Consider the following 12,328-nt stretch of genomic DNA (forward strand, 5'->3'; position numbering starts at 1 on the left):
GTTGTTGCAATCCGGGCTGGGTTGGGCGGTGGTGGCTCTGTGTGATTCTTTTCTGTCTCTGCCTCTGTCGAAGCTGTCGGGTCAAAAGTGTCCATGCTCAGGCAGCTTCTTCGCGGTGCCTCTGGGGCCCGGGCGCCCCGCCGGGTCGTTGTGATTGCGATCGGGCGGGTGGTCGGGCCGACAGGTCCCTTTGTTGTGCTGTGCCGAGGGGCTTTGGCGGGATGGAGCCTCTCTGCTCGGGTGGAGAGTGAGGGGTGGGGGTGGGATCCTCGTGGAGACTCCCGGCTGGTAGGTTTCTCTGTTCCTGGCGATCTGCTGTTCTGCAAACCAGTACCTGGTGATCTGAAAGCGGCCCCCTGTGTCTCTGGGGCTCCCGCAGCCCCCGCCGGGCCGGCTGGCCGGCGGCTTGGCGCACTGCCACTTGGCCAGAAAAGGTTGGGGGAGGGGTCTTAGCTTTTCTCTGTTCTGAAATTCTTCTTTTCCTCTCTTTCTTTTTTTGTTATTCTCCGCCTCTGGTTTTTCTCTGAGTGTTCGTCTTTTTGTTGTTGTTGGTCTCTTGGGGAGATTAAGTGTTGGAACTCGAACTCTCTTTTTGGTTGGAGAGAGATGTGGCGTTTCCCTACTGCCCCGTCACCATCTTGGTCCCCCCTCTGCCCTATTCCTTTTTGTAATACCTTCAGGGTATCTGTTTTTACCTCAAGGTCTTTGATCTATTTGGAATTGATTCTGAAAGCAGTATGAAGGTTCCTCAAAAGACTAAAAATAGAGCTTCTCTATTCCCCAGCAATCCCATTCCTGGGCATTTTCCCAAATGATCACAAACAAGGCCATACTAAAGCTACCAGCACAATCAGGTTCATTGCAGCATTATTTACCACAACTAAGATATGCAACTAATCCAGATGGTCCTCAGTAGATGAATGGATCAAAAAGATGTGGTATATATACACAATGGAATTCTATGCTTCCAGCAGAAAGAATGACATCACCTCATTTCCAGGAAAGACCTGGAAAAAATATATTAAGCGAAGTAAGCCAGGCCCAAAGAAAAATAGGGTGCAGGGGTTCCCTCATTTGTTATAAACAGAATACATCTATGATAGTCTTAACAGGAGATCACAATAGCGCAATTGCTAAGTATATAGAACTGTATATAATGAAATATATCAACATGAACTCCAAGAATTGGAAATAAGAGCTTCTTATTATGTCCTATATACAGTTATTTCTATTTTTTTTCTGTGTTAGTTTTCTGTACCCTTTGTCTTGTATAAAAGTTTATCTGATTCATGGAAGGGAAATCACAGAAATAGCAGGACAAATGATGAAGTAACATAGTGTCACTTGATACTATATTGGAAATGAACTATAAAACTTGGGGAAGAAGGGAATGGGGGTGTAAGTGGGGAATATGAGGGATGGGGTAACAGTGTTTAAAAAGAAATGTACTCATTACCTTACTTATGTAACTGTAACCCCCCAGTTCATCACCTTTACAATAAAGATATATAAAAATATATCTAACTTCAGTCAGAATGGCCATCATCAGAATACAAACAATAAGAAATGCTGGTGAGGACTCAGGGAAAGGACTCTAATAGTCTATTTGTGGGTATTAAATTAGTGCAATCAGTGTGAGATTTATCAAAAAAATAGAACTACACTATGATCCATCAATATTACTCTTGTTTTTTTATTATCCAAAAATTGCCAGACAGGATGCAATAATGTTACCCACACACCTATCTTCCTTATATCACTATTTACAGGAGTCAAGTTATGGAAACAGCCCAGATGTCATGCCCTACAATGGCCAAATGAATATAGAAGATGTCACACACACACACACACACACACACACACACACACACACACACACACACACACACACAGAGTGGAATTTTATTCAGCCATCAAAAAGAAGAAAACTGGGCTGGGAAGGTGGCTCAGTGAGGTAGAGTGCTTGCCTGCAAGCATGAGGCCCTGGGTTCGATTCCTCAGTACTACATAAGCAGAAAAAGCTGGAAGTGGTGCTTTGGCTCAAGTGGTAGAGTGTTCACCTTGAGCTTAAGAGCTGAGGAGCAGTGCCCAGGCCCACAGTTCAGGACCCACAACCAACAACAAAAAAGAAGAAGAAGAAGAAGAAGAAGAAGATGATGAAGAAGAAGAAGAGGGAGGAGGAGGAGGAGGAGGAGGAGGAGGAGGAGGAGGAGGAGGAGGAGGAGGAGGAGGAGGAGGAGGAGGAGGAGGAGGGATGACTATATTATTTGTGTAGAAATGGATGGATCTGGGAAAACAAATCATGTTAATTGAATTAAGCCACATCCATGTTCTCTCTCAGACCTGGATCACAGACCCAAAATACAGCTTTCAGAAAAACACACAGGGTATCTGCATATATACATGATCAAGTTGACTAAAGTATAGTATATGAATGAGTGAAACTCCATGGTGTAAAGCTCTGAACAATTAGCAGACAGTTTAACAAAATGAGTATCAAGTAACTGAAATGTGTTTTGACTAGGTGGGGTTACTGGAAGGAGGGATGATGCATGGAAAAGGGAACAATGGCTAACTATAATCACAATACTCAAAGTATATATGTAAAGAAGGTAATGGGAAACTTGATATGACTGGTGGGAGGACAGGTAGGCAAGAGGGAGAGGAATGATGGAAGAGATGACTCAGAACAAGATGTACTGTACACATAAACAGACACGTGAAAAATGCAACATGTTCAATCGCAAATTGTAAAAACAAAAAGTGTGTGCCTACTCAGGCATGCAAGAGCTGAGTGTATGAGAAGGTAGCTTCACCATCATGATGCAAAACCAACAGCTCTGTAATCTATTCCCTGACAGCTCCAAGCAAACACCACCAAACATTCCAAACTACCTTCTGTGGCAACAGTCCTGCTAGAAAAGAAATAGATAAAAATATATTGCCAATCATAAAAGTATTAACTTATATTGTCTTTTTATTTTGTTATATTACACTTGTTTTCACTAGTGGCAGGAAAAAAATATTATTTGTAATCCACACTTACACTCTCTGAAAATGAATTCAAGTAAATGGGGTGTCCAGAGGGTCCTTTTATAACAAAAACCAAGACTAGACTGGTTGTTTAGAGAGGTGACTACCCGCTGGGGAACTGGGTAAGGGCTCTGAAGAACTTTCTGCTCTGTGTCAATCCTATTAGGAAACCATTAGTAAACTTTCGACTTCCTGTAAGGGAACAGGTTGAATGGGAATAGAGAAATAGAAAGAAAATAAGCTATGAGACTATACCTTGATTGTTTGACCCAGCCACTTCTGTATTCTGCTCTTTTTCTCTAGGATGTACATTCCTTGTCCTGAATGCCAAAGACTCATTAAATGATAGTAAGTAAAATGTTCAGAAAGATACAATGAACACAAACTACAATTTGTAGTTTGTTCAGCTGAGATTTCCTTCTACTTATATTTTCCCTGCGCAGAATTTGTATGTATGGCATTGGAATGTTGCACAATAACTGTGCTTTTCTACATCACCCCATATGGAATTTAATTGTGCATCTCCCTCAATAAACTTTATTTTTGATAGTTGCAAGTAACTTTAGAGATGAAAAAAAATCTGTTGAGTAAGTGAAATTCTTAAATGAATGGAAAATCTGTGTTGTTTTATAAACAGACTTGTATTAATTGAAGATAGAGAGAAAAAGGAATTCTTAGACAATTGATTTTAATTCTAGGTGAAATTTTACTTCTCAAATCCAAATTTCATTTATAAGACTCTTTCCTTATGTTGAAAAATAACTGACTCTTGAAAACTGTTTCTCTCTGCCTAATGCCTTTCAATTGCTAATTGCTTTAAAAATTAGGAAAGTTATCACCTCACTTATCCAACTGAAATATCTCCTTTTTTAAAAACTGCACTCACTGACATGATTAAAATATAAAAAGATTACATCACTTAACTACTCAGGTTACCTGAATGAAATCTAGGGCAATGGAAGAAATACTAGACGTACTTAGTGGCACCATTACGCTTACACTGTGCTTAACTGGCGTTGGCAGGTGAGAACCCCAAATATATTCTTTACTGATGGTGTCAATAATCTTATTAAGTTTAAAGGCTGGAAATTTCTTTTTCCTACCAGAAACAAGAAAAGAAAGAAAGGTATTTTTGTTTTACATGTGTATTTTCATTTGCTCAAGTTTCACTTTGGAACTAATACCAATAATATAAAGAATTACCTAAAAGGTATATTCTTGAGTCCATTTTTAAGATAGGGAAAGTTGAAAATGGAAATATTTTCTCAGTATTGGAATGTGAGATTCATAAAATTTGTTTTCCTTTAGTCTCTTTCTAGTTTAAAAATAGAAGAAGTTACACATCTTAGGACTTCCATATAATATTTTTAATTTAATTTTTGCGTTGGTGATAGTTTTAAGCTTCTAAAAAATACAAATACAGATATTTCAGGAAATACTCCATGAACTCTCTTGTCCATGTGTCTAGTTCTCACTATAATTCTCCAAAGGAAGTTTTGATTATTAGTTTCTTTCTCTAATCTTCCAGCTTTCCTCTTGTGAGATATAAATAAAACAAAAATTCACATTTTTGTCTCTTTTATAAATCACAGAATTCTTCTATTTGCTCACCTTAATAATAACAACACACAATCTTCTACATAATACTTAGAAAACTTCCTCCTTCTTTTACTTATTGAGCTGTATAGTATTCCATGTTAGGATAGCATAAATACCAACTGAAAAACTACTGATTTCAGAGGAATTTAGATACACAGAAAAGTTGCCAAAAATATCACAGTCTTCACATATTTGGAAGGTGAGTAGCACTGATAAAACTTTTTAATGAAATTAGCATATCTTTGACAAATTGATTTTTAAGAGACCATTAATCTTGCTAAGTATTATTTGAGTATTTACAATTCACTGAAGATATGAGTTATATCCCTGATATAATGAGATAAAAACCATAATTTTCATTGAAGGAATTATAATTAACCCACGATCTTTTGCTTAAGAACATTAATTAGAACTATAGAATATAATTTCCTTCTCTTAAAAAAAAAGAAAACTAGTATAATTTTCTTTTCTTGAAAAAAGAGAAAACTAGTGTACTCACTACTGAGATTATGAAGCACCATATTTAGTAAATTCATAAATTTTGAATTTTGAAGAATAGAGAAATCCATTTCTTTAGCCCACAAGAATCCAGACACATAATAATCTAGTAGAATTGCATCCTTTAAGTGAGTATGAATATTTTTGAAATTCAAGAATGTTCGCAGTTTTCTGTAACAAAAAGAAAAATCTAGATTAATTCCTATATACTAAATCAGAATAATTCCTATCTTTTGAAAAAAAATTTTGAATGAAAACTATGTAATACCCAGAATCTAAAAATATTCATTTATATCAGAAGCCATAAGCTCAAACTGATGAGACAAAGAGAGTAACGTTATAAATTCTATTCTGTTCTTTTCTTCTTCCTTCTGTTTTCAGAACAGTGTTTTGTTGCCTCTGAAGTTCAATATTTTTTCTGTTTATTATGTCCTTTTAATTTTGAAATTTTTCTGAAACTAGATTATTATATATCTAATTGCAGTTTTTTTTTCTTTAAGCATTCCAGGTATGTATGTTATATTAACTTTAATGTCACTATTTAAAAAATCATTATTAGATATCTTAAAATAATTTACTTCCATTTTGTGTATTTTTGTAATAATCCTTTCTGTCCCTTAGCACAGCTAGCTATCCCTCCCTTGGGTTGATATATATTTCACCTCAAATTCCATATGAAAGATCTTTCAATTTAATGTTTTATAACTTTTTATTTCTCTGTTATTTCTTCTTGAGCTTTTATATCTGTTTTATGTTCTTATGATTGCTTCATAAGGTTTTAAAATTCAGTATAAAGTATTTTGTAATGGTTTTTGTCAGCTCATGGTTCTTTCTGGTGAATTTTCTTGATTTGCTATTTCTCTTTCCCATTCATCCTCTCATGTTTTATATCCTTGCACTGATTTTTTTTTTCCCTTTAGCTAGTGCTGGGGCTTGAACTTGGTGCCTGGGTGCTGTTCCTGAGCAATGCTAGCCCTCTACAACTTAAACCACAGCACCACTTGCAGTTTTTGTCTGAATAGTTTAGTGGAGTCTCCTTCCTGTTTGAACTATGGTTCTCAAATATCAGCCTCCCGAGTAGCTAGGATTACAGGAATGTGCCACCCCAGCTTACACTGGGTTTTTTTAAATGCATATTCTTTGCATTTTACGTATCTTTGGAAAAAAATCATGTTTGTTCTTAGGCAGCTACTTTCAAGTAATCCTTTGGAGGTGAAGACCTGCTTATGTTACAAACTAGTAGTCATTTTCTGTTTGCAGGACTTTTCTGTCCATTATTATAGCATTTATTATTATTATTTTATTACTGGGGAAAAATGAAGAAAATTATAGGTGGGTTCTGTTTTGCTATTACATAAACTGTCTACTTCCTGAGGTACAAAATGTATCTGCTACCAGTCTATATACTTTGGTCTTGCAAATGCTACTAGGGGTACTTAGTCTGTCATTTTAGAGGTTTCTTCCTAGGAGAACAAGTATAATTTTAGCTCATTCAAAGATCTGCAAGTGTATATACCTTTTTTATATTTCCTCCTACACTTCTGCATGGTCTATGAGTGTGGAAATCATCTTCAAATTTCCTGGTTTTGGTTTTCAGCATTCTCCCTATTTTGACAAATGTACAATTGGTATTTCCTTGTCCCTTCTGAGGGAAAGGAAGGGAGGAAGATGTGTGTGACTACACGCATCATGATCTCCCTAAAGATAGTCCTCCTTAGTCATAAAATTAAACCAAGTTACAGGATCAAAGCACTATGTCCAGCAGAATCAAACATGTTTGGGAACAAATAAAGCTTATATTGGTATGTGGTTAGCCAACTTTCCAATACCCCTATCACTGATAACAGAGTCAATTTCAAAGTCAAAACTGAGGTGTGGTTTTCCTGTGCAATCTCTATAATCTAATCCCTTTACAATAATACCCAATGGTACCATTCAGTATGCAAGTATTATCTGTAAGAATTATTTTTCAGTGATAGGCCCATTTCTGGATTTTAAAATTAATTTACAACTAAATATGTGGCTTAATTCCTTTTGGTGAACAAAAATAAGACAAACTAAATAAGAAGCCATCTTATAACGCTTATATATCAGTTAGAGAAATTATGTCACATATTAGGGAATTCAGAACTAAGCTGATATCAAAGTTGTTTGAGTTAAGGAGGCTTGGATAGTATCATCATCAGTATCAGTGTGTGTGTGTGTGTGTGTGTGTGTGTGTGTGTGTGTGTGTGTGTGTGTGTGTGTGTGTTTGTGCATGTGTTCATGGTTGTGTGCAGGATTTGTTTTTTAAATTAATACAATTTTTTTTACTGTTATCTGTAACTATACCTTTTAATATATTTTTTCAAATAGACAACAAAATTGGTAGATTCAGTCCCTTATAGTCACAGTGGTAGGTTTAGTCTATTAGTGGTAGAGTTTACTCTACTCTGTTTACTCTACCAGCCCAGCATCTTTAATTTACATTGGACATTATTTAGCAAAAGTGATTTTTTTCAAAGGTTAACTTTAAGCATCATTTTTTAGTATTTCATGTACTGTATTATTTAGTCTTAAAAGAAAGTAAAAAAAGTGGATAACCATTTGCGGCCTTGTTATGGAATAAATAAGTAGGCCATGGAACAGGTAGGAAACTGGCTCAATATTCATGAGAGCTTGCTATACAAGAGAGATGGTATTTCACATCAGTAAGGGGAATGTGAAATCAACAGTGCTGTGAGGACTCTTTATCTATATGGGAAAAATTTCTATCTACCCAATACACTGAAATAAAATCCAACTGCACTAAGACTGAACGACTAATATTCAACAGTATGATTAAAAAAATAGAAACATATATTGTCACATTTGGACACAATTTCTTAAGTACATTCCCCTAAATTCAAATCAAAAAGAAAAAGACCAATAAATTAATCTATTAAACAGACAATAAAAAACAAACTGCGGCATGACCAACAACAACATTACAAAGGAGGAGCCAACAATGCTCGATAGCGAATGTACTCATTACCTTGCTCATGTAACTGTAACCCCTCTGTACAGTATTTTTTACAATAAAAAACATACAAAAGAATAAATTGAGAAAACAAAACTAGAAAGAAGTTTGCCATAAATATAAAGGAGAAAAATATTCAAATTGTAGGAGGGAGGTAGAAATTGAAAACCCTCACATACTCTCTAGTCTTTCCAGTTAGAAAGAGAGCTCTAAATAATGCTAAATATATATTAGGACTACATATTCCCAAATGAGTTTCAATATTCTCCATTGGTTAAGAAGCTAGAGTAAGGAAAAAATGATTAAGATCTTTCCAAAACTCCAGTGATCTTCTGCAATAAATTTTTAAAATTGGGATTGCTAGGTTATATTTGGCATATAAAATGTATTTCTAAAGTTCCCTCCAGAAAGGTGGTGCCAAATAAATGTCCTTTTAATATTACACAAAAGCTCCATTTTTTCACATTCCAGTATAGTTTGGATTTTGTCCATAAGTTTAATATTTATTAATTTACTGTAAAAATAATGATCTTATGCAATTTTGGCATATTCATTACAATGGACTTTTTTGTGTGTTTTGTTACTTTTAAAGATAAATTTCTAGCCAGGCACTTACACAATCTGAACTATTCAGAAGGCCAAGATATGGAGGATGACAGTTCAAATCCAACCTGGGAAGAAACATCTGAGAAACAGTATCAGTCTAGCATTTTGCTAGAATGAAGGCTAAAATGGTTGAGTACCAGCCCTAAACAAGAAAACTGAGAGAACAAGTCCTTAAGTTCAAACCTCAGCACTGTCCCACAAATGAATTTAAAATAACTTCTTAGAGCTTCTGTATAATTGGGAATACTATCTCTTTACATTAACTTTAATTAATAAATTAGTTAATTAATTAAATGTGCTGGAACTAAGGCTTAAAATCAAGGCCTCAGCACAGTCCCTTAGCATTTTTGCTTATGGCTGGTGTTCTATCACTTGAACCACAGTTCTACTTCTAGCTTTCTGGTGTGGTTAATTGAAGATAAGAATCTTTCCTGCCCAGGCTGGGTTGAAGCTGTGTTCCCAGGTTCTCAGCCTCCTGAAGAGCTAGGATTAAAGGCATAAGTTAACTGGTGCCAGGCCAACCCTTTTATGTTTGTGGTACAATTTTTAAAAAGCATTTTGAAATTCAGTTTTATTTTGGTGAGAGGAGTAAATTAGATTACTTTTTTCCTCATGTGCACACCCACTTTAACAGAACAGTTCTAGAATAGTTGTTTCTAGTTGTCATTATCATACTAGACTTCATTTTAATTTTAAATGAGTTTCATGGCAAGACTTTTATATCACAGTTTTGTATTGGCAATTTTACCATTATTATTATTTATAATTCACCCATGAATTCATTAGTCTTTCAGCTGGATTAATAGGTAGATTTTTCAGTAAGATAAACCAGATGAAAGCTGTCTTTTCTGAGCTATTACTTATAATATGGCTCCTTGTCATCATAATAAAAAATCCACACTATTATTATTATTATTATTATTATTATTATTATTATTATTATTATTATTATTATTATTATTATTTTGGTCGGTTGTGTGGCTTGAACTCTGGGCTTGGGCACTGTCCCTGCGCTCTTCAGCTCAAGACTAATGCTCTACTGCTTGAGTCACAGCACCACTTCCGGTTTTCTAGTGGTTTATTGGAGATAAGAGTCTCACAGACTTTCCTGCCTGGGCTGGCCTTAAACTGAGATCCTCAGATCTCAGCCTCCTGAGTAGCTAGGATTACAGGCATGAGCCACTGGCACCCGGCTCACACTGTTATTTTATTCTGGAATTACCAAATGATCTACTCTGTGTGTGTGTGTGTGTGTGTGTGTGTGTGTGTGTGTGTGTGTGTGTGTGTGTGTGTGTGTGTGTGTGTGTGTGTGTGTGTGTGTGTGTGTGTGTGTGTGTGTGTGTGTGTGTGTTTGGTTGCTCTGCTGGTATTTTATCATTTGAAACACACCTCAAGTCCTGCTTTTGGCATTATTGTTTGGTTTGTTTTGTTTTTGCTTTGACACAGAGTCTTGCAGACATTTCTTATTGGGCTGGCTTTCAACATAAGCCGCTGGCAATCAGCATGGAATCATCTTATTTTTGTCTCCCTAAATTTTGACGACTTTTCATTCCTTTTATTTCTGCTGTCTAACATTGCTAAGGAAAAAAAGATGGAAGTCTTTCTTAGGATGTTCCTTTTTGGGTGAGTTTCTTCTAGCTATAAGAAGATATCTGAAGTTTTGTTGGACTAAAACAGCTCTTATTTTAGGAAATTTAATTTTATCTGAATAATTACATCAAATGTATATTCTAACAACTTCTAATTTCGCTTAATTGTATGTCTCTTGTTACTGACTCAAGTTTCACCAAGATAAGAATTTCATTAGTTTTATTCTTTATGTTAGTAGCCTGTTTCTTTCTAAAAGTTTCTTATTTACATATTTTATCATCTTGATATGTTTTGTGGTATCAGAGCCTTCTTTAATTACCAGTCTTTGTGTAACATTTTCTCCTGTTTCTAGCAGTTAGTTTTCCTTTTAAGTTTCTCTTCATCTGTTCTCTGCATGCTATATTTTGCTAATTAAATATCTGTCCTGACTATTTGTGTATGTTCTTTGCTCTTTACTTTTGATATTTGTGTTTAATGATGCTTAAATGAATCTTTTTGACCTTCCACTACTTCTGGTCCCCTTGGCACCCTCTCCACCATTTTCCCTAGTATCATTTGAATTTTCCCCTTTAATCTGAACCACAGAATTTAACAATATCTCCAGCCTTTGCCCAGTCATTTTGCTACAAAGGATATCAGGCAGGGAGTCATTTGGAGCAAGATACTGCTATTACTTGAAAGCAAAGTTTCTTTGCATTTACCAGAAAAATGTGAAAACTTTTTTTTCCCAGACATAAGAGAAATGGGACAAGGGAGAGGGAGAGAGATGGCCAAAGCTGCAGTATGAGGGATGGCAAGAAGAATGTCTAAGGCTGAACTGGGACAGGCAATGATTGAGATAGGGGATCGGCCTAGCTACCTTTCCCTTCAAGATTTTACATAAAACATTCACATTATTCTTGCATGTGTTTCTGAAGTTGGAGTACACTTGACTTCCTGAGTCTGATGACTTGCAGAAATAAGCCTTTTAAATGCTACAAAGGGAATAGAGGCTCTCAGCCATAGAAAGATTGTTAAAAGATGATTCTGGGTTAGTTTTTGTTTTTAATGTAGTTAGTTTATTTTTAATTTATTCCCCATATTTTTTTAAGGATCTGGAAAAATTCTAATTGAAGAAATTATGATTGATAGCAAGCAGCTAAGAGATCATAAGAAGCATACTTAAACATCTAACTTTGTTTAAAGTGTATTCCAAAAACGTGCAAATGATACTTTAATGATTCATTTGATTGGCTCCTTTCAGGGAGAATAATTCTTAGTTTTAAGAGGTAATGAGCTGATTTCTGATGATTTATTTAGATAAGATTATGCTTTGTATATAGTACAGCTTTGGTGTACTTCTATCACTTGATGACAGAATAATTGGTATTTGTCATTTTAAAAATTACATAATTCCTATCTACAATATTGCCACATTAATTTGGAAGTTACTGATTGAAAATATTTCAGGATTGCTATTACAAAAATCATAAAAAACACAAAAAAATCACAAAGAAGTGGCTCATAATATTCATCATTTTTAGTGATGCAATTTATTCAAGGATATTCTATAATTCCAAATTGCTTTAGGTGATTTTACATCAAGACAGTTGAAAAAGTCAGCCTGCTCTTAAACCCAACTATTTTTATATTACTCACTGCTGCATTTCCTTAGGTAGTATTTATTTGTACAAGGCCTCCCCCATAAAGATTTCCAGAATTTAGATATTTAACAACACAGAGCAATGACCAAAAAAGAACAAAAACAAAAACAAACCAAGCCCAAAAAAGAACAAAAACAAAAAAATCCCCAAACCAAAAAATACAAGAAGAAGAAAGAAAAGAATTTTTAAAAAAGTTACCCAAGGTGGGATATGCAGCAGTACACGCATGATTCTTGAAAGCAACCTCTTTCATTTAATACTAATTGTGTTTAATATAATATTTTGTATTTAATATCCGATAAAATAATTATCATAAACTGTATCAATATCTGTAATTTGCATTGTATTTGCCTAGTATTAG

The 12,328-nt window shown here is 35.1% G+C and overlaps 1 protein-coding gene across 1 annotated transcript in view; it reads right to left on the reverse strand.

Annotated features, from left to right (window-relative positions):
* Cabcoco1 (ciliary associated calcium binding coiled-coil 1) overlaps positions 1-12,328 on the reverse strand; it is a 108,999-nt gene that overhangs the window by 83,728 nt on the left and 12,943 nt on the right. The window contains exon 3 of the mRNA XM_070021030.1: positions 5,132-5,301. Within this exon, the coding sequence (XP_069877131.1) occupies positions 5,132-5,301 (170 nt within the window). The remainder of the gene's footprint in view (positions 1-5,131; positions 5,302-12,328) is intronic.

Source organism: Dipodomys merriami, unplaced genomic scaffold (genome assembly GCF_024711535.1).
Source record: "Dipodomys merriami isolate MVZ:Mamm:240054 unplaced genomic scaffold, mDipMer1.0.p SCAF_14, whole genome shotgun sequence".
In the NCBI taxonomy this organism is placed as follows: domain Eukaryota; kingdom Metazoa; phylum Chordata; class Mammalia; order Rodentia; family Heteromyidae; genus Dipodomys; species Dipodomys merriami.